Source organism: Callorhinus ursinus, unplaced genomic scaffold (assembly GCF_003265705.2).
Source record: "Callorhinus ursinus isolate GAN/ISIS: 27379988/994484 unplaced genomic scaffold, GSC_fseal_2.0 scaffold14, whole genome shotgun sequence".
In the NCBI taxonomy this organism is placed as follows: domain Eukaryota; kingdom Metazoa; phylum Chordata; class Mammalia; order Carnivora; family Otariidae; genus Callorhinus; species Callorhinus ursinus.
This window is the reverse complement of record NW_027397076.1, coordinates 2,658,866-2,681,419: the sequence shown is the minus strand read 5'-3', so window position 1 is coordinate 2,681,419 and position 22,554 is coordinate 2,658,866. Positions and strand designations below refer to the sequence as shown.

Here is a 22,554-nt window from a genome sequence, read left to right as displayed (position 1 = left end):
GGAACCTCCATTCTAGTTGGAAAAGACAATGAATAAACATATAAACAAAGTTTTTCCAGATAGTGATAAGTACTGAAAAAAATAAATCTGAAAAATGGGATGATGGGAGCCATGAGTGACTGGGGATGGTTGTGCTACTTCGGCCATGGCAGACATTTCCGAGAAGGTGACAAACATCTGAGCCGGAAGCTGAAAAAGAAGGAGCTGGTGTTGGCAAGACACGGGGAAGGCCTAGGGAGGAGGCAGGGCACCCCTGGAGCAGGGACAGAGCTCAGCTTGGTAAAAGGATGTTCCCAGCATGGCGGGAGCACGGTAAACTCGAGGGAGAGTGGGGGATACAAGGGCAGTGAGAGCAGGGACTACAGCACACTGGGTATGAAAGGGTGAGGCATTTGGAATTCATTTTAAATGCACTAGGGATCTATAAAGAGTTTTAAGCAGAAGAATGACATCTGATTTTTCTGTGTGTGTGAAGGCAGGTAATATATGAGATGCTATTAGTATGGGACCTGGCAGAGTGTAGATATTTAATAAAGGATAGCTTTATCATTGCTTATCATTCCTAGGGAGCACCACTAATCATTATAGACTTCTAGAAGGTGGGTGGTCTGTGCATATCTTCATTCAAGGCGGTGCATCTGGATGCACCTGCCCAGAGGAGGGGGAGAGTAGTGGGAGCTGCTCCTAGCTGCACTGACTTCCTCCCTCCTCCCTGTCACATCCTCCACCCCCAGGCAGATGCCAGCCACCTCTGCCAGGCCAAGGGGCAGCCAGGGTAGGATCACTGGGCCCCCCTCCATCTGGCTCTAGCTCTAGGCCTCCAAGCCGCCTTCATGTTGCTGTAAAAATGCAAAGCATTCCAGCCATTTTAATTACTGGGCGTTGCATAAGCCAGCAACCAGTTCATACAAAGGAACAACAGACAAAAAATGATTTTTCAACATGCCTTCAGCCTCTCCCCTTCTTTCCCCCTGAAATTGCCTCCAATCACTGGCTCCCAGGTCTTGAAAAGCACTCCAGGTATGTGCAATCTCTTTCAGAGTTTGTTGATATGACATCAGTATCTTTTTTCTCTAAATACTTGAGGCAGAGGCAGTTCCAGCTACCTTTAAGCGGTTTGGAAAGTTACTGGTCATATCCCTACTTGACACGTTAAGACTATCATAAGGGCTCTATAGCATATACACTGAGAGCTTTGTTATAAAACAGAGTTCAGCGTGTGGTGGTTCTGTCTGGGCACCAAGTCAGGGGGCTTTTAGTTTTTAAAATTCCAAAATGACCTCATTAGAAGGTACTCCCAAGGCATGAACCCTAAACAGAATATTCCAGTAATGCTGAGATGTGAAGAATTTCTTAAAAGTTTGTGATGTGATTAGAGAAGCTTCCAAGTTTCCTAATTCTGATTTTCAGTGATCTTTTTCAGTACTTCTGAACTCTCCCTTCACTAATAATTTAATCTAACAGTTTTATGGAGGACCTACTGAGTGTCAGGCATTGGGCTAAGTGCTCAAAGGAGAAAACTCAATTCGCCCCTGTCATTAGCTCACTTACTAAAGAGGGAAAATGCCACTGAAATGGACAATCCCAAAGTAGTGTAGTGAATACCAAGTCAGAGTTCATCCTTGATGGGTGGCACCCAGCTTGGGTGGAAGGAAAGGCAACTTGTAGGAGATGATGCTTAATAATAATATTGTCTTAATATTAATACTGACAGTAGCCATTCATTGATGGCTGACTCTGTGCCAGGCATTCTGCTAAATCCTTTCCACGTATCATCTTGTTTATTCCTCACAACTCTGTGAGATAGACACTAATGCTGTCGTTATTTTATTAGATGGAAAAATTGAGGCACAGATAGATTACTTGTCCAAGATCACACAGTTAAGAAACGGCAGCGGCGTGCGTGTGAATATTTACCAACCAGCTCTCCAGGACAAAAAGCCTGATTTGTAGCATCTGCCAATTGCTGTGGTACAAATACTCCCATCATGGCCAATTTTAAGTTACCAGCGGCATGTCCCTGGTAGCAGCCCACCATGACACAATACTTCCACCACACAGACACAATAGCTGGACATAGCCTCAAGACCACAGATGAGAGTATAATGTCATGAAATAATTAGGAAGTTATGAGTTTTAAGTATTCATTACCACATTTTTAACATAATTTGATTATAAGTTGATATAATGAAATTTTTAATAATGGCTGTGTTTAACTACCAACTCGAAAAATTCCAGGAAATCTAACAACCAGGCTCTCATAGCCAGTGTGAGCTGGTTCTCTCACGCCTGTGGGTGCTTCGAAGCCCGCTTTTCAGCCCTCCGGACAAGTAAGAGATAGCCAGGTGAGAGGAGGAAAGGCACTCCAGGGCAAGGAAACAGCAGAACAAAGACCTAAGACATGGATATGAGAACAGAGCAACAATACCATTTAGTGTTTACAAAATGTTTTCAACCATTCATCGGAGTACAGAGAGGTGATGAGATGCACAGCATTGGACTCTAAACTTCAAATTCTGGTTCCACTACTTATTAATTGTGTGGTCTTGGCTAAGTTGCTGAACCTCTCTGTGCCTCGGCTTTCCTTTCTGTAAAATGGGCATGATAATAACAGCCCCTACGGCTTAGAGTTGTGGAAGTTAAATAGATTTATATCTGTCAGGTACATAGAACAGGGCCTGGCACATAATAAGTGCTCAGTGTTATTTATTAATTAACCCTTGAAAATACCTCTGTGAATTAGATGTTTGTTTTCCCTTGATAGAGTATAAATAGAGAGAAACCTGGTAAATGGACAAGATGGGGACTTGAACAAGTGTTCTGATTCACCAGCCTCAGTGCTCATCCTGAGGGCTGGAAATCACACTGAACCCACTGAGTATTATTCTCCAGGAGGGCCTGCGGAGGTGCTCCCTGCCCTACTAAGTGTCTCTTCCGATCGGGGCCACATCTGATTCATGTTCTCACACCCCTTGATCTGTGGGTACGAGGCGTTCTGGGAAAGAAGACCCACTGGCGTCTGCCATTTTGTATCCCTGCTACTTTCTGCGTGCTCACCTTCCCCAGGAAAAGGCAGGCTAGCGGGGTGGTTAAGAGCATGGGCTCTTGGGCCAGACTGCTCTGGCTTCGAAGCCCAGCACTGCAGCACCGTGACCATGTCGCCTTGAGCAAGTTATACAAGCTCTCCGTACCTTTGTTTCCGTATCTGAAGAAAACAGGGATGGTGAGGATAATTCCATCTACCTCACAGTTTTTGCTATGAATTAATAGACGCAGACTGCTTAGGAGAACACATGGCACCCAGTAGGTACTCTGTAAGAATACACTATTATTACCATTTTTTGTTTGTTTGTTTTCTTTTCTTCTTCCCTTTATCCCATCCCTTCTTTGGGTATTACTTACATAGTCACAGGGGATATGGGAATATGCTCATCCTTAATCAACACAGATCACTAGACTACAGGTTGCTTGAAGGCAGAGGCCTCATTTACCCCTACACCTGTAGGGTCACACCCTGGTGCATGTAGATTCTCAGCGAGAATTTATCATGTGGCAGGCACTGTGCCAAGTGCCTTACTCACCACACCTCATTGATCCTCATGAAAATCCTATGAGGTATGAATTTTACCACCAGACATCTGAGGCTCAGAGAGGTTAAGGAACTTGTTCAAGGTCACGGTGAAAAGTGAAGGATGGAAACCCAGTTTTACTGATGTCACAGGCCTTGGTCGTTGACCCCTTTGTCAGTGTCCTTCCAAAATACTCCACTGAGAAGTTTTGAGAGATCATAAAGTCCAACCCTTGGTTTTACATTTGAAGAAAGGGGGTTCATTGATTTACTTACAGTCACCCAGATATTGTGTGTGGCAGAACTGGAAGAAAAACCCGGTACATTGCCTCAATCTCATGCTTGAAATTTTAAGAGGCTATGAAGCCATATTCAATGGCTGTTAAAAATGTACTGAGCAGTATTCTATCAGCTTGCTTCTGGATTCGGGGCCCCTTCTTTGTAATACAAATGTAATGTTCTGTGGCATCCATCCAAATTCTGAGTAAGAAAGGGCACACCTACACCCCCAGAAATTGCCTGCTCTGTGATTGCTCCTGCCTTCTCTCCACTGCTAACCAGACAAAACAAGAGATGCTTCTCACCTCACCCCTCTCCAGCCCTCAGTGGAAGGTACTGTGACTCCCTCTGCTTGGTTCCAACAATGATCAAGAGCTCTGAGCCCTCAAAGAGAACCCAGAGGACAAAGAGGAAATCATTAGCACTTCCAATGTTCTGATGACCCTGAGGGTATAGTGATTTTCAGGTTCTAGAAATAGCATTGGTTTGGAAAGAGATCCCTGGGTCTGAATCACAGCTCTGCCTCTATCTTGCTTGTAAGAAATTGAACAGGCAACTTAACTTCTTTGTGCCTCAGTTTTCTGTTTTTTCTTTTACCTTTTGACCCCCTTCCCCCATTTTTCCCACCCCCTCACCCAGTATCTATGTCCCATTTCCTGTATCAATGAGCTGGTTTTTTGTTTTGTTTGTTTGCTTTTAAATCTCACTTATAAGAGAGATCATATGGTATGTGTCTTTCTCTGACTTGTTTCACTCAGCACAATACCCTTGGGGTCCATCCATGTTGCTGCAAATGGCAAGATTTCTTTCTTTTTTATGGCTGAATAATATTCGCGCGCGCGCGCATGTGTGTGTGTGTGTGTGTGTATAACAATTAATTTATCCATTCATCCTTCAATGGACACTTAGGTTGTTTCCACATCTTGGCTGTTGTAAATAATGTGGCAGTGAACACAGGAGTGCATATATTTTTTTGAGTTATTGTTTTTGCCTCAGTTTTCTTAACCAAAAACAGACATAAAATAATACCTATTATCAAGGGTTATGAAGCTTGAAGAAAATACTCTATTGGAAATGACTTGTCCATAGTTGGTACTCAACTAATGTGAGTCCCTTTCCCTTTTTCTTGTCTTAGAAACCTTTTTCAGCTTACCATTCTACAGCTGATGCATATTACATGGCAGCAAAATAATTATTTCACTCAATTAGAGAAGCCTGGATTGATGGGAAGATGATGAAGTACTAAAGGGTCTGATTAATCCTGTGTGACCATATAAAAATCCTGTGTGACCTCTCTGAGCCTTTTTCTTTTCTTTTTTTTTATTATGTTCAGTTAGCCACTGTATAGTACATCATTAGTTTTTGATGTAGTGTTCAATGATTCATTAGTTACATATAACACCCAGTGCACATCACAACACATTCTGGGCCTTTTTCTATATCTGTAAAATGAGAGGGTTGGATTGGTGACCTATAGTTCTCTCCTAGCTCTTACCATCATATGGGTTCCCAAACACCTTCCCATTCCCTCGTTGGGTGATGGGTGATCCGGTGCTGTAATCTCACAGCACATTTGATCCTCCTGTTGTAGTCTGTACCACCCACTCTTGTTTTCACGTCTTTCTCTCCCACGACACTGGGAACTCCTTGAGGGCAGGTCTGTGCCTTGTTCACTGTTAGATCTCCAGTGTCTAGCATGGAGCAGTGGATACACTTAGTGTCTGGGGAATATCTGGAGGAAGCAGGGATGAAAGGAGAGAATCCTGTTCCTTTCCCCCAAAGAGCTGATAATCACACTGTGACAAACAAGTTGTGAGAGAAATAGAGTCGGCGGAGCAATGATAATGAAGAGTCCACCCACAACTTGGAAAGAAGGCTATTTGTCTTCTGAGCTCTGAAGCCATAAATTCACACACCACACATGTACATGGCCATCTGTGGTAGCAAATCGAGATAGAGTAAGGGGAGCATTAGAAACCTAGAACCCAAACTAGTTGACCTGAAAGACTATAATCTAAAACACAGAAACCAAATGGATTGTAATATTCCCAGTGCAGAAAAAGTCTGGGTGAAAGAAGGGAAGAGTGGCAAGTTTGGAGCAGAGAAATGGGAAGACCAAAGAGTCCAAAGTTGGCAATGTGTGTCCGGCATTTTCACCTTCCAGCAAGAGGGGCTCTTGAACATTGTCACTCCCATGGCAAAGCCTTCACCTGAGTTCAGTAAGGAGAATTCTATAGTATCTCAGCTGAAAAACCCTTCTTACAATGACCTCAATCCCTGTATTCTGACTCCATACACAACAAAGCAACCTTCTGATGAGAAACTAGCCTCACACAAAGTCCTCTGATTCTAAGGAGGAAAATATGGGGGTCACATTGATATGAGTGCCCTAACCTATTTGACAATTAAATATTTCATTGGAAGCAAAGACAATGGAATTGTGGTTGGCTTGCCGGTCTCTTATGAATCATAGTATCCCCTGGAACTGATCAAGTCTGGGAACCGAACCTAGAGGAGTTTCTTGACTTAAGAAGCTAGATTCTAGAACCTCTGTAATGGTGGATTTGTGAAGGTAATACTCTGATCACCTCCCTCTTTTTTTCCCTGCCATTCATCGGTAAATTTATTCTTTCAGTATTTGGTAAGTGCCTATGATGTGCAGATTCTGTGCTAGGCTTTCAAAATGCTGTCTAGAGGACAGAAAGACCTATCAACCACTGGGGGCAACAGCGTGTGGGAAGCACTGGGTAGAAATCTGGAGTGTATGGTGTGTGTGGGAAAGGAATGAGGGGAGAGAGGCCAAGGAGGGGAGGTCAATTCTGTTGAGGAAGAGAGAGGCTCAGGAAAACATCCACGAGGTGGTGACTCTAGCTGAATCCTGAAAGATAAGAGAATCCTTACAGATGAGAAGTAGGGTGGAGGGTGGATTCCAGGCAAAGAGTATAGTGTGAATAAGCCTCAGAGGGAGGAACTTGACAGCTGGAACTTCATGTTGGGTTAGAAGATGGGAACGAGGGCATAGGTTTGGAGAGATAAGCTAGGACAGGGCCAACTGTTGCATAACTACAGGTGTAGCAATCACATTGGATTCTATGGCAATGGCCCCTAAGGTGGGGCTCTGGGAAGAGCCAGATCACAGAACAGGGCCTCATATGCCTTTCTTTGGAGTTTAAGCCTTTGTTCAGAAAGCCATGGAGGACAAATGAATCATTTTAAGCAAAGGACAGCATGATTTCAGATTTATACCTGAAAAACTTTACATGAGCAGCAGGGCAAAAGTTGCATTTGACAGAGAAAGACTCTGGACAGGGTGACCAGTTATGTGACTATTGAAATTGTCAGGAAAGAATCGACATGGGCCTGAACCAAGGCAGAAATGGTGGGAATGGGGAGAAAAGGGAGGGTAAGAAGAGATGTGTGGAGTGATAATCTATAGGACTTGGTGAAAGTTGGTGCCCTTGGTGGGGATGGGTAACACCGCATCAGGGGAAAGACACTGGAGTCTGAGGAGGTGAGGGGACTTCCAGGTGGAATTATCCAAGGGAAAGCTGGCTGTAGACTGGAGCTTGGAGAGATAGTGCTGCTTACAGTGCCATTCCTGCGCACACAGCAGAGCAGTAGCTAGAACCAGGGAAGAGAATAAGCCAGGGAGAGTTGGAGGCTAAAAGGGAAGAGAAGGCAGCCAGGGACAGAATACTGGGAAACACCTACATTTTAGTGACAAGAAAAGTCCAAAGAGTCTGCCAAGAAGACTGAGAAGGTACAGTTGGAGAGGTGGAAATTGAAAACCCAAAGAGACTGGAGTTTCAGCAGCCAAGTTTGAAGAAGGATGTGGCCGATAGTATCAAATGCTCTTTGGACCATCCCCATCACACAGGACAGGTCAGTTTCAGTTCCAGCAGGTTCTCTTGAGGAGAGCTCAAGTGCCTTGCCAGAAACAGAATCTCCAGCCCCATGGATAGGAGACTGGCCATACCGTCCATCCCATTCCCTCCCAAGCCCTAAGAGCACCCAGCAGAGACACTCACATGTGTCTTCTCTGCAAAGCTGCACGTGCAACCTTCAAAGAAACCACAAAGCAGCTACTCATTTTTAAAGGAGAAACACATGAACTCCACCAGCATAAGGAAGACATTAAGACAGGGTCGAGGAAGAGAAGGTCTCCCTCCACTTAATATTACCACTCACAGAAATAGTTAACTGAGCACATAGTCAAAAGTAAATGATTAATTAATTAATTAAAAAAACTTTTTAAAAAGCAAGAGCTGAAATAGTAACTCTGTTTCCCATCTCTCACCACCAGAAAACATGGGGCACAACATGTCTCTACAGCACACATGTGTTTTCTGGCTTACAAATCCCTGGGAGTACCTTGGGGGTAGAAGGAAATGTGAAAAGCCCAGGATTCAGGTGAATGCAGCCGGAGACTCTTACTGAGGGGTCTTCACTCCATGGCAGGACTAGTGGGGAGCTGGGGCGAGAGACGCTGTGCAATTTTACTGCCATGAAATTGGCTCCAGATGGAAGTGAGAAAAGGTGTTTACTCCCTGCTGGTGCCAGACACACAGAGAACCAGAAGTGCTTACCATCTCAGGTTCATAATTCCCCGGGCTGGGCAGCAACCCCACTGAGTCTGGCCAGGGCTCATGGTGATGGGTGGACCAGGGCTGTCTGTTGCTTGGAAAAGGCTATTTTGAATGTAATGACTTTCAGATGAGGACTGTGGGTTTGGGGGAAGGCACTGCAGCTAGGGTCTAGAGGGGAAAGGGAAGGGAAGAAAAGAGGTGTTTCCCTATGAGGCAACAGAACTGACACATGTCTTGTCAGCACCTTCTCCTGGTTTAATTTCCAGAGACCAGCTCTGCCCTGAAAGAGTGGGATCACAGCATTGTCTGCTGTGTTCCCAGATCTCCCTGATCCCCCCAAACCCATGATTCACAAGTATGTAGCTACCTGAGAGCATGTCTCCCCTTCGGTTGACATGGGGCCAGCTCGGGGCTGGAGGAGCTGGGCAGCTGTGGACCCAGACGGGATGCTGACTGACAGCTCTGTGGCCACTGCAGACGGGAGGGGTTAGATTCACCCACTCAAAGTGGGTGACTAGTGTGGAACTGCCTCTCCTGCCTTCTCTCAGTGCGACTGGCCGACACCGCAGGCTGAGGGAAAGGGTGTTCTCTGGCTTATAGCGCCCCCTAGCACCTGCCAGAGGGATAGGGCTCTGTGAGCTCTCCAAGGAGCTACCACCTGCCTATCTGAATAGTGGGAAGGGGTTGGTTGGACCAATCAATTTGACTCATTCAACCAATACTTGCTGACTTCTTTGTTACCAACACTGTGTTCAAGGGGCTTCCTCTATCCAGGAAGGGAAACCGATGGATAAACAATCACATTTTTGTCAGCTAAGTGGTATGAAAGAAAGGAGCACAGGGTGCTGTGGGAATACACTGCAGGTGATTGATGAAGACTGGGGAGGGTAATTCATTAGAGAAGGCTTTCTGGAGGAGGCTGCATTTAAACTGCAATAGGAGTTCAATGAATTTTGAAAATAAGATATAGAGACAATAAAAGACATACTTCCCGACCTTTTAGTGCTTATGACCCAAGAAGAAAACGGACAGATGAACAAGTAATTTAAACAGGGCTCTATCAGAAACAAGAGCTTCAGTCTCTCCTAACATTTCACCATCACAATCTTTGTTTTCAAGGAGAGAACAGAGAGAACAAAATAGGAACTCAGTAAGTGTTGATTGAGAGATTGATGGATGTGCTTCAGTCTTGGGCACATTCGATTTGTCTCAAACCTGTTTAAAGGGCAAGATCTATCTTCCTTTCCGTGTCCTTGAGAGTTTCCCATGGAATCCTAAGACTTTTTGAGGCAAGGTGGGGGCTTGGAGACCATTAAGTTATAGCTTTCCTCTAATAAACACAGAAATTGAGGTCTGGACAGGTGAGATGACTTGGCCACACACACAACTCTTCTTCTGCAGCATTTGGAACCAATCTCAGGTCTTTTGCTTTTTCTCCCCACCTGAGCCTCTCTTTGTCCCCCAGAAATAAAGTTTCATGCATTTCTTTGAAGTAATGTGTTTGGAATGTTTTCAAAAAGTATGAAATAATAATTTATTAAGGGAAAAATAAACACACAGGAGATAAACCTCTGAGGAGAACAGAATGGTATTTGTTCTGATTGGCTCAGAGGTGATTATTATCATGATGGAGAACCTTTTAGTGAGGGCAGGGGGCAGTCAGGACTGTCCATGTGTTATACACTGAACAAAGAGACTCTGAAACAAACTCATCTGCAGATCTGACATGCAAATTCAGGAGCACGAGTGGCTGGAGTTTCCATGACTAGGGTACAAGCATTAGGTCATGCACTGTGGCTGCGGGGACTGAGGTCCATGAGTGTGTGGGAGAGATCCAGGTACGGAATCAGGCAGCTGCAAAGCAATCCTGGCTCAGCCACGAGCTGACGGTGAGAGGTAATTTTCTCACCTGTATGAACCTTATCTTTCCCACCTATAAAATGAGTATGGGTAGTCCCTGAAGTCCTTTTAGAGGACCTCTAAATGTCTATGAGAGACTTCTCATAGATTCCGGCATCCTGTAACTTGATATGAAGGGGGTGGACACGGACTCATCTTCCCTAGAAAAGTTCCGGGAAAGGGGATATCAGGGCAGCCTGGGAGGTTTGAGGATAGCCCAGAGAGATTTTCAAACTCTGCAGTTCTTCTGAACTGGTTTACAAATCTATCCGTGTGCTTAGCTGTCAGGAGAAGGTAGGAGAGCTGGTGTAGTCATTCTTATCATTAGTCGCAGGTCTGCTCCAACTAGCTTATAAAATCGTCTTGAAAAAGCAATTCTTACATATTATTAAGTCGAAGGACACCACGACATCCAGACTGATGCCTGTGAGGTCTGCTTGCTGGAGGGGCTGACCTTGACAGTGGGGTCCTCTCCTTCACAAGGATTCATGGAGCTTATTCTTTCTCTTCCTCAAGGTGAGGACCAGGTTGAATTCTCATGGGCACAGGGGAGTCCCCTAGAGTTAGATATAAGGGAGAACTTCCCAACTGGGTAAGGGAAGCTAAACTCCAAAGATGCTTCATGGACCAGCTTAGGATGGGGAGCGAGAGGAAATAAACCAAAAGGCAATTTCATTACCTTTCAGTTGGAAAAACAATCAGATTACTCTTGGTGCTTACAAAATTAAGTAGTTGCCATAATCAAATGCTTTGGATGCTTTCTATAAGGAACCTGCTGCTTGAGGTTCAGCAAAAGTTACCTGCCTGATACTCCTGTTCTGGGCAAGCCTTCCCTTGAAGAAAATATTGGCATTTTGGATAGAAGGATAGAGTGAAAAGAAAAAAAGAGAAGAGAGGGCCTTTATCACATAAGATGCTTATCCAAAGTGGACTTGGTCTGGAAAGGCTTATAAAACCTTCCACATGACTGGCACCATGCAAGGATAAGCAAACTCTCAAATCCCACCAAGTATGCCCTCCTTCAACCTGGATCCTTGAAGTGGCCTCTGGAGTGTCCATTGTTCCAGACTCTATGGGCTGCTGGCCATACCCACATCCAAGTCTCCTGGGACCCTATTTTGTATTCAGAGGGCTAAAAAAGTGGGATGGCCATATATCTCAGGTCTCAAAGTATTTCGAGTGTGGTTGGGGAAATGATACAATTATATTCCATGAAACAGTGAGCTAAGTGCTGAAGTAAACATTGGAAGAGGGAAAGATCTATCTGGGCCAGGCTATAGTTAGAATTAAGGTAGAAAGGGGCTGAAAAGTTGGGAAGGGGATAGGGCAGAAAAATGTGGAAACTTGATTCCTTCCTTATAGCTACAATTCTTAAGGGGGAGGGGCAAAGGAGTTTAAAAAATGTTCTTGGAAATAACCATTTTCAATGAAATTTTTTGCTTCTGCCATCCCAGTGTCACTTCTCTGAGGTGTAAATAGAGTTTCTGAGGAAGAGTTGAACTTGGATTTCTAAGGAGTATTTTGTTCCAAACTTTCTGCATTTCTATAGCCAAAACATTCAAGTCTCTTTCTAAACAGGATGAGTTAGGAGAGAAAGGGAGAGTGACACAAGAATAGAAAGACAGAGGACTCCAGCTGCAAAAGGGCATCTGCACGCTGACAGCTAATTACTGCTGAAGTCCAGGGAAATAAAATCTTTCTTCCCGTGCAAAAGAGTGAATGGAGTTCCTGGCTGCTTGCCAAGTCATGTCACCTTTCTGTGCCAGTTTCCTCATCTGGAAAGTGTGAATAGTACTTTGTGTTTTTCCTATCGAAAAGATTTTTGTGAGATATAATGAGGTGTGGCATGGAAACCATAAGGCAGAATCAAGCTGTTATTTAATAATAAGGATAGTCCTAGTATTAGTTATTAGCAATTACCCATTATAGCTAGTAGTCTAAGATCCTGGATAGTTCTCCAGAATCTGGTGTAAGTTACCCCAGTTTTGGATCAATTCACCCCCAAATTCTTTGCTGAAGGATGGAGACTTGTCTGGCCTTGGTGGGGTCACCATTTCCTCCTGCCCTTTCTACTCACTGGTTTTCAAGTAAGCTCAAGGCCTCTCCACTTGCTGTTCTCCCGGACTGGTGTTCTCTCCTCCCAGATTTCCCCCTGCTCCTTCTCCTTGTTCACCTTTCAGCTAGAATGTCACCTCCTTAGAGAGACCTTCTCTCACTATCCCATGGAAAGCAGTGACCGCCCCCCGCCCCAGTGATTTCTAACCCATTACTAAGTTTTGTTTCTTCATGGTACTATCACCACAGAAAATTACCTGGTGTATTGGTGAATTCACTGAATTCACCAGTGAAGGCACACTGCCCGCAACTTTCATGGAAGCAAGGGCTTTGTTTTGCTCATTCCAACATCCAGAACAGTGTTTGTTGAATGACTTCACAGTTTAGTCTGGGTGAGCCCCGGGAAACAACAGTCCATCGTAGCCTGCTCCAAAGGGCAGATGGCGTCCTCACATCCAGAAAGTCGGGGTTGGGTGTGTAGGTTGTCAGTTGGTCCTTTCCCCTCTGACCCAGCTCTTTCCAGAGAAGGTGGAGAGTTAGTCTTTTCCCCTAGCCTTTCCACCAGGCGCAGTCAGGGGCACCAGGACCTAGCCTTTCCACCAGGCCTGTGACCCGAGACGGGCTGGTGCTGTGGCGGGTGGCAGTTGATTCTGGTTTGGGTCAGAAGTGCTCAGAGAGAAGGGTGGGTGTGTGGTCAGGGTACTGGCGAGGTGGGGCACGGGAGCGCCGCTCCGGGGGCCACTCGGCAAGCGCTGGTCCCAGGCGCATTCCGGTTCACCCATTCCGGTGCCCACAGCCGCATTATTCCCTATAAGGATCTGAACTGTCCGGGCCGGCCCCGCCCCGTCGGCCCGCGCCCCCGGCCCCGCCCCTTTCGGAGGGCCGATGAGGTAATGCGGCTCTGCCATTGGTCGCAGGGGGCGGGCCCCGAGTGCCCGAGAGGGGGTGCCCGGGGGACCCGCACTATATCACTCGGCAGCCCGGCAGCGCGCAGAGCGGGCAGCGGGCGGGCGGTCAGACGGCTTCTCCTCCTTCGGCTCCTCCTGCTCCGCCCGAGCTCCCGCTCCTTCGCCCGGAGAGACCCGCGGCCCGCAGAGTCGTGCGCCCGCACCGAGGCAACCTCGCTGCGCCCCATCCCGTCCCGCTGGGCACTCCCAGGGCAGCACGCCCGAGGCCAAAGTTGTCCCGCACGGCCGGGCAGGCAAGCTCGGGCTGCAGCGGCCCCTCCAGCGGCGCGCACGACAACTTTGGAGAGGCGAGTAGCAGCCTCAGCGGCGGCAGCGGCAATGACTCCCTGGCTCGGGCTAGTCGTGCTCCTGGGCAGCTGGAGCCTGGGGGACTGGGGCGCCGAGGCGTGCACATGCTCGCCCAGCCACCCCCAGGACGCCTTCTGCAACTCTGACATCGGTAAGCGCTCCGGATGTCCCCGCCAGAGCCCCCGCGGTGCCCGCTCTCGCGTTGCAGCCCGGCCTGGGGCGCAGCTCCGGGTGGCATGGCGAGCCCCATTCCTTTTCTCTGCCTGAGCTTGGGGTGGGGTGACGAAACTCAGTTTCTCCGGTCGGAGGATCTGGCATAGCTGAAGGGGCAGATGCCCTGCAGAGAAAATCCACAGTGGCTGAGTGAACCCCTTGCAACCTTTGCTCTCCTTTTAGGGCCTGAGGTCCCTAATGGTCCTTTTGACATCTAGAAAATTTCCCCTTTCACTATCACCAGAGGAAGGGCTGGGGGAGAAAAGGGTGGGAAAGGGTTCCCAAAACTTGGAATGCCAACTAACTAAAGTACTGGGATGTTCAGTAGTTTTTTAAAAAAGTTGCCATCCATGTGCACAAAAGTTGCAGGAGAATCTTGAACTTTTCTGAGTTTGCATTTTCGCCTGCACCCATGAAGTTCATTCTTTTCGTTGAGACCTAACCCAGCCTCCCACTTCCCAGGCAAGGGCTAAAGAAGCTTCTTGGACTGCCAAGTGTGAGTGCATGTAAGGGGGGAAATGAGAAGAAAGCTGTGGGGTTGACCCTCTCCCGGAGGAACCGTATTTGAGAGTGTTGATAGCAAGCAGGAGGTGGCGTGTGTGAGGGATCACTTAGCACATAGCTGTGAGAAATCACAGGAAGGCTATTTTTCTTCCTTGAATGTGTGTGGGGAGGGGGAGAATGAGCAATGGAAAACAGATTTGTCACCAAAAGAAGAAAGATGCCAAGGGTCACATCATGGTGACAATTCCAAACTGGACTTAGTGTCTTGATTAGAGACTCAGCAAGAGGTAGAACCAGTTTTTATCCGGGGCCTTGCAAGTGTCCTGGGAGAACTTGTTTGGGAGTGTTCGGGACACTGGTGTTTGGATGGCCAGAGGTGGAGTAGCAGCTCGAAAACATCTCTCCTCTTATTTCCAGCTCAGAAAGCATGCAAGTCCAGTGGCCCCTGCTGTGTGAGTGTGTGTGTGTGTGTGTGTGTGTGTATACACACACTTGTACTGGGGCTGGGGTGGGGCACGGTCTAGCTGCCCTCCGCCTGTGTCGATTCAGAGGTGAAGAATGGAGCGTGTGTGTTTTAAGTCATAAAGAAGAAGGAAAATTTTCCACTGGGTCCTGGGTGAGGGCCTCCACAAGTGTGCTGTAGGGGAGGAGGGGGAGGAGACAGGAGCCTGGCAGGGGAGGCAGCTGAAGTCGGGAGGGGCGCTGCTGGTGGGCCCTGCTGAGCCTAGGAGAAGTCAGGGAGGTGGCTGTGGTGACCAGAAGGTCAGTTCAGTTGGCAGGCGTGGGTGTTTATGTGACCCGGGGTCACCCTTGTTGGAGGTTTCCTGGGGCCCGTGCTGTGCACCCTTCCCTTTCCCGGGGGAATCTGGCTGGCCCCTTGGTTTGTGGATTGCCTGAAGGATTCTTTTGGGCTGCCTGAGGCCCGGAAGGTTTTCTTCCTTCTCCCCTGACTGCTCCTACCCCAATTCCACTTGGCCTGTCCCTCCTCACCCCCCTTGTGACACTGCCACCTGAGTAGTGCCGGGAGCTGCTGCTGCTGCTGGGCTCTGGTTTTGCTTGGTGAGGAGGCCAGGAGGCTGACAGGTGGAGTCAGGGCACCCTCTTCTGCCGGACAATGGCTTGGGTGTGTTCGCTTGGATTTTTTGGTGTGTGGGGGGAGGGAGACCTCATGACTCCCCCTTGCCCTTGGCTTTTGGGTCTTCACCCTGGAAGTTCACCAGAGAACAGTGGAAACAGCAGTAAGGAGACCCTGCTTTTAATGGTTGCACTGATTGACTCTTAGGTTTCCTGCCTTGGGTCTGGGCTGATGCAGAGTTTCTTGCAATTTCTCCGGATTGATTCAACAAATCCCCGCCCTCGATAAACTGCCCAGAGAAAAGCTAAGTTACTAGGAAGTACCCAAAGACCAGAACCAGTACCCGTAGCAAAAATAAAAAGGAAACAAAAAAAATTTTCGGTACACTGGCACCAATCCAAAACTGTTCTGCCTGGGTTTGGTGCACTGCACTAGTGGCAGGGATGAGATAATGCTTTTAAAAAATGGGAGGTGTGGATGTGGGCTGCTTGCTTGTTGACCTCGCTGCCTTACAGTACCCCGCTGGTGTCCAGTAGGTGGCTCCCAGTTTTCCTTGCTGACAGAGCCTTTCTGGTGTCCAGTCTGGGTTGAAACTCTGCCGGTCCTCTCCCTGAAGGAAATGTGCAGGAGCTCCCCATTCTCCTTGACCCTTACGACCCCACCAATCAATGCTGTAGCCCGTTAAAGATGCTCAAGCCAGATCACCAGCTTCCTCTTCCAGAAATTTCCTGGCTGTTTTCTCTTCGTGGCTGAGTGCCATGTTGCTGGGCAAAGGGCACTGTATGCCTGACTTGGCCCTGTCTAAAGAACCCCCATGGCCTTCCCTCTCCTTTCTCCTCATCCATAGGTGTCTCTTTTTGCCTTTCTCCCCCCCTCCCCTGACCCTGGGCATTGGCACTGCTTTCTGGGTGGGGAGGAGTTAAAAGGTGTTTCTATGGCAACTCCAGGCCCTGCACCCTAGTGAAGTGTTTAGGAGAAGAATAAACTACATGCCGGCTTATAAAACATACTGTGGGGGAACGAAAAGGACTTGGCAGCAGCCAGGATGTCTGCGGCCCCCTCCCCACCAGTCAGTGCCCCTGAAACTCCTGACAAAACCTTGACTCTGGAGGAGGGAAGGGAGGGGGCTGGGAATGAAGGAGGCAGCCTTGGCTGGGTAGACCCTGCTCTAGCAGCTCTGTCCAGCTCAGGAAGGGTTGGGCAATGCCAAGAGCCTTCTGAAAATTGGTGTGTGTGTGTGTGTGTGTGAGTGTGAGTGTGTGTGTGTGTGTGTGTGTGTGTGTGTGTGTGTGTGTGTGTGTGTGGTTTCTGCAGGAGGCAGGCAGGCAGCAGAGAGAGAGAATTTTGCTCCAGAATGCTAAGCCCTTCTCTCCAGCCTCCTTTGCATAGAGGAATGGGGCTGTGCCATGGAGTGTTGGGGGCCTGCCTCCTGAGCCTGTTGGGAATCCAAGAGTGAGGCTCAGCTTGGGGGCCCGCTGCCAGCCCTGGAGGACAGTCTCTGGATATCTCCGAATTGTTTTGACAGGGACCAGTGCCAGCAGATTCTTTCAGTATCAGATCTGAGGTTGTGGTTTTAGCAAAGAAGCCATTTTCAAAGAAGCCAGACCCATTCCCACACACACACACACACACACACACACACACACACACACACACACTTACACTCCACACTGGGGTTTGTGACCAAAGGAAAATAAAAAGGATCAGACTTCAGAGAGGAGCCAGCCACTTGGGGAGGGGACCCAGGCTGTCTGAATCTTGAGAACCCTGGAAAGAGGAGAGCTGCTCTACATAGGAGGGAAGGGACAGCTCTCAGACTCCTACTGGGCGCAAGCACTTCACAGATCCCTTGTCCTTCATCCACCCAGCAACCTTCAGAGTCGGTATCAACACCCATTTTTTCCACATGGAAAACATCAAGTCTAGGAGAGGTTGTACTAGCCCAAGGTCACCCAGCTACTAAATGGTAAGGTGAATTTGTTCTTAGTTATGCCGTTCTTCAAAGCTTTTTGACTTTCATTTACCCTTGACATTCTAAGGCAAACGACCCTTCCTTGGAATGAAAGGGAATGGAAGGGTAACATTCGAAGAATGCTTTACTTATTAATTTGGGAAAGTTTTCGTTAGAAATATGAAGAGAGCCAAAATGACCTGGGGTTTTAAGTAAATATCATCCTATGGAAGGGAGAAATAATAATAATAATAATAACAATTATTATTATTAGTTTAGGGCATAAAGAGAGAAAAATAAAGGAAAATTTCTAATGTTCTTTGGCTAATAGAACTGAAAGAGACCCTCAAAACCACCAAGTCACAGTAAAATAATGACTCAGTTTATTGCACTGAGACCCAGGGAGAAGTAAAGCTAATGGAGACAAGACATCTTGGGCTTCAAGACTCTTCCCCTTCTAGATGGGGATGAGTTGGGGCTGCCCACTGCAAGATGCCCAGTCTATGTAGATGGCTGGTGTGGTGGCAGGAAGACCGGAGACTGGGTCCCAGCTGGCTGGAGAAGGTGCCTCTCCCACAGTTCTGTGTCCCTTTCAAAATCCCTGGATAGATAAGGCTAGAAAAGTGGCCACAGAAGTGGCTTGGGTGGAGGGACTTTTGTTTGTTTTGCAGGAACAGCAGGAACCATTCAGCTCCACTGCTGAATGGCACATTCCAACAGGTTCATTAATTAAAAACAAAAACAACAACACAATTCTCCATTGCATTTGGCTTTTACCATTCCAGCCAGTATGGACAAGGAGGCCCCTTCTTCTAGCTTTTGTCATTGTCAACTCCTGGGTGGCCTTGAGAGGCAGTGTGGGGTGGTGGAAAGGCTGTGGGGCGGGCAGAACTGGGCTTAAATCCTTCCCCCGGGGCCTGTTGGTGGTGTGCACTTAGGCACGTTACTGGATGTCTTTAAGCTTTGGTTTCCTCATTTATAAAAGGCGAATAATAATTTGCAACACCTTGGCCCTTTAAGTTTTCTCCACATTTTAAAAATCACAAGTATTCTAAGTATATATTCTACGTTCACGTGTGTAACTGTGTGTCCATGTGTATCCATCCATCATCTGTCTATCTATCTATCTATCTATCTATCTATCTATCTATCTATCTATCTATCTATCACCCACCTAAAATTCAATAGGGCGAACATCCTTTTTGACCACTTCCTCTAATTCTAGCTTTTTCTCCAGGTCCTTTTCTCCCTATGCATTTACATACATAGGTACCCAAGGGAAATTTATAGTAGTTTTTCCCTTAGACTCATGAATGATAGAATACCATAAATAGTGGAATACAACATATAGCATTCTGCTTTTTGTAACTGAACAATGTGTATTAGGGCTTGTTCTCCATTAGTACACATATATATCCACTTCATTCTATGTATAGTATTCCAGGAGATTATAATTTTAAAAAAGCTAACAGGTATAGAGTGGTTATTACGTGCCAGGTACCATTCTAAATAGTTAACATGCATTAACTCATTTAATTCTCTCAATAGTCCTATGAAGCAAGCGTGCTACTGTCATCCCCACTTTACAGATGAGGAAACTGAGGCTTAGAAAAATTAGATAACTTGTTCAAGATTATAGCAGAGCCTGTATTTAAAACCTGGCAGGCTGGTTCTAAAATATAATCAGCTGCTATACTAGATGTTAACTGCCTTATATTATATAATATTATATATTACTCTATACAATTATTTTACTATAATATGTATCCCTGTAAGTATAGAATGTATTTAGCCATTTCTCTATTGATAGGTGTCTAGGTTTCTAACAGCTTTTCCTGTTTACAAAGAGCACTGCTATAAACAGTTGTCTAATTCTCTTGTTCACGTGTGCAAATATTTCTTCATAGCAAATATACAACTGGAATTACTGGACATAAGTAGGTGTATTTTACATTTTAACAGCACCTGCCAGTTTGCCCTCCAGAGTGGCTCTGTTCATATAGTTCTTTTTGGATGTGCAACATGAAGGAATGGAGGGACCATTAGAACCCTGTGCTGGAGAGACTTCCGTGCCCCTCTCAAAAGGGAAAACAGTTTATAATTTTTCTCGATTTTCTGAGGTTTTTTCTTGTTGCTAATCCTTTTGTCCCTCCAAAAGGGAGCAAAATTAGAGCCACTTAGATTAAGCTGATGGGAGTATTTTTATAGGGGGAGAGAGAGGCTTGAGTGCCCGGAAAGCCATGGCTCTTGACTTGATGCAGTTTGGGAATCATTCGGTTGAAGATAGTTTTCTTTTTTTTTACTTTCATAGTAAGCAAGGGGTCTTTCATTACCTTAAGTTGCCTGACTTTGGGGTTTGCCATGAGCTCAGGTTTAGGCACATGTGGCTGTATGTTGAAGACTTGTGCGCAGGTTTTTATTTGCTGACTCAAAGATGTCCCCTTGTTGACTGGCCCTACCCAGACTTATGGTGACAGTGAGGGGACTCATCCCTTTGTTTCCCTACTGCCCTTGTTGTTGCCTTTGGATGGTGCTTGGATGGGAATGGTGGGAGGCCATGGGGAATGGAGATGGACTGTGGAGAGGAACGCATGGTGGGTTCTAGCCAAGAAAGATGCTGGGGTCATTATGGGAGCTAGAAGGGCTGGTTTAAGAGAGAATTTCACTGTCCTGATTAAAACCCTTCATTGAACTCTTGGGATGAAGTGTCATAAAATGGTTCTAATGAGGACCAGTCTGATCCCTGCCTCCTTCTTCATTATCCTCTCATCACTAGCCCGTCCAGCTACTGCTGTTCAGATTCTCCGTCTGGGTCTTGGCCCAATGCTGTCCCCAGGTTTTGAATGCCCTCATCAACTTCCCATTCTTCAGGTCTCATTTCCCTGCCCACCTCCCTGGCATTGGTGTAGAAGAATAGTCACGCCGTGCCCACATTTTGAACATGCTGAAAAATACTATCTTTAGTGAAACGCAAATTCTCCAAAGCTGCATGGGAAATTCCCAGAGTGGGTCATTTTTGGGCTGGGAGAGACCTAAGGGCTGTATTCTACCCAAAGGGACACGTCTAACCCCTCTGAGAGAGGAAGCACCTACTCTGCTGTCTGCATTACTTCATCAGTCAGGTCCCATCTTTGGCCCATAAAGCTCCATTCATACTCCCAGAGAAACAAGGCTGGAGATTTCTAAATGCCACTCCAGCAGGGGTCACCAAAAATGATAACTACCTTTCCCTCAGGTGTATTTACTGTGCTTCAGGCACCGTACCAAAATCCTTGCTTGCCTGTCACCCTGTGAGGTAGATATGACCCATCCCAGCTGCCTGGTGAGTGATCTGAGGCTAGAGGGGTAAAATTGCTTGTCCAAGGCCACACCTCAAAGAAATAGAATCTACACTTGTTTCGTCTATCCAAAAGTTGTGTTCCCAATCAGGATAGACCAAGGGCTAGGACTCTTTAGCCCTGGAAGATGCTACCCCTTTTGCAACTTCCTCCACATTGTTTTTTTGACTCCTGACTCCCAGCGTTCCCCTTAGTATGCTTCTCTTTGATTTTCTTCCATAGTCAGCCTCTCCAGCTCTGGCCTCCCCGGCCGCCCCCAATTTTATTGCCGTGTGATTCTAACGAAACCGAGCCTTAAACCCTATTTCTAATCTCTATCGTGGTGCTCCTTCCACTGAACCAGTCTTTTCAATGCTGAGGGCTACTTTTATTAATTTTCTCTCGATGTTGGGAAAAATTTGCACGTCAATGATTTTTCCATGAAAGCCAGTTAAAATATATTTATAATGGCTGATAATAGCCATTTTTTCTGACATAATCAGCTAATACACAAACTAATTGCAGCCAAAAGCAATGAAACTTGGTGTCTTCTTAAGCCTGAGAAGTTACTCATGGGTTATTGGATGGTTTATTGTATGACTTGGGTTGGCTGACTGAAGTGCCGAAGACAGCTCATAGACCCTTGGTAGATCACTGTTCTTCACTCCTCTGAAAGTCGTTCTTTAGTTTTACACCAGTTCACCATCCCTCCTCCGTGTGGGCAGGCCCACACATTTATGACTCTTGCCATCTTTCTGCTTACACACAGCGCTAGGAACGGGCTGGTGGAGCTAGCAGGTAACCAACATGTCCTGGTTAAGTTGCATACCCTTCCAGAGGAGGTGACATGGGTTCGGGTGTTTGTCTTCCTGTATTAATCTCTGACGGGCTGGAGTAGACAAGCATGCACTGATTCTAGCTAAAGGGACTCACTAAATAGAGTTTGACAGGAGGTCACAAGGTGTCCATCACAGCCGTAGTGGAATGAAGAGAAGTTTTTGCTCAGTTGCTAAAAAATTAGTGTCTAGAGAAGGGGAGGGGGCCTAGAGAAAATGTCCTGATTCATTTATAGGCATCTGTGAGCCCAGGATGGTTTGGCTGCCACAGAAGGAATACTCCATGCTGCCCAACACCCAGTTCTGATTTATGTTCATGTAAATCATATCATCTAACAGTGGCATTCATAGCACAGAGAGGAGAGATGCTAAGTATCCCCAGGCCTGCAGCCACCTGGCTGTTTGTGTGGGTAGAGAAGGAAGGAGAGCTGTGAGATTTGGCCTCAGGGAGCCCAAGGTAAAGTTCAGCCAGTGGAAAAACAGAGCCCCCCTGAATGACAAGGGGGTGGATGGGGGCGAGAGGGGAAGTCCTGAGCAGATCAGAGCCATTTTAGAACCAGAGACCTTAAATATTGCATGGAAATTATCCCCTCACCTCCTCTCATCTTTGATCCCTCTCAGAATGAGGCCACAAGGCATCTGAGAACCCAGTTGCCTGTAGAGAAGGACTGTTTCAGAAATTCAGGGCTCCTGCAATCCCCCAGATCGAGGCATGGGAAGTCGAACCTTGCAACCTGGGTCAGAACTCATGAGGACATGGTTTCATGACTTAAAGGATCACCAGTGTTTGGCTGAAGTGCCTGTGGTTCATGAGTTAGGAGGGATTTCTTTTTGACCTGGACTTGATCATCATGAATAGACTCATAGCTTTTGAGATTTGGAAACATAGTAGCTCTTGTGAGCTCTGCTGTTCATGAGCTTGGGTAAGTTCTCTGGCCTCAATTTGCTCATCTGCAAAATGAGGGGGGGATGATAGTACCACACTGGGTTGGTGAGTAAGTGAAATAACTCAAGG

The 22,554-nt window shown here is 46.7% G+C and overlaps 2 protein-coding genes across 2 annotated transcripts in view; one reads left to right on the top strand and one right to left on the bottom strand.

Moving 5' to 3' along the window:
* The window catches only part of SYN3 (synapsin III), a 445,616-nt gene that overhangs the window by 214,416 nt on the left and 208,646 nt on the right, over window positions 1–22,554 (bottom strand). The gene's annotated exons all lie outside the window — the stretch shown is intronic.
* TIMP3 (TIMP metallopeptidase inhibitor 3) overlaps window positions 13,366–22,554 on the top strand; it is a 57,751-nt gene continuing 48,562 nt past the window's right edge. The window contains exon 1 of the mRNA XM_025882044.2: window positions 13,366–13,794. Within this exon, the coding sequence (XP_025737829.1) occupies window positions 13,674–13,794 (121 nt within the window). The 5' untranslated portion in view covers window positions 13,366–13,673. The remainder of the gene's footprint in view (window positions 13,795–22,554) is intronic.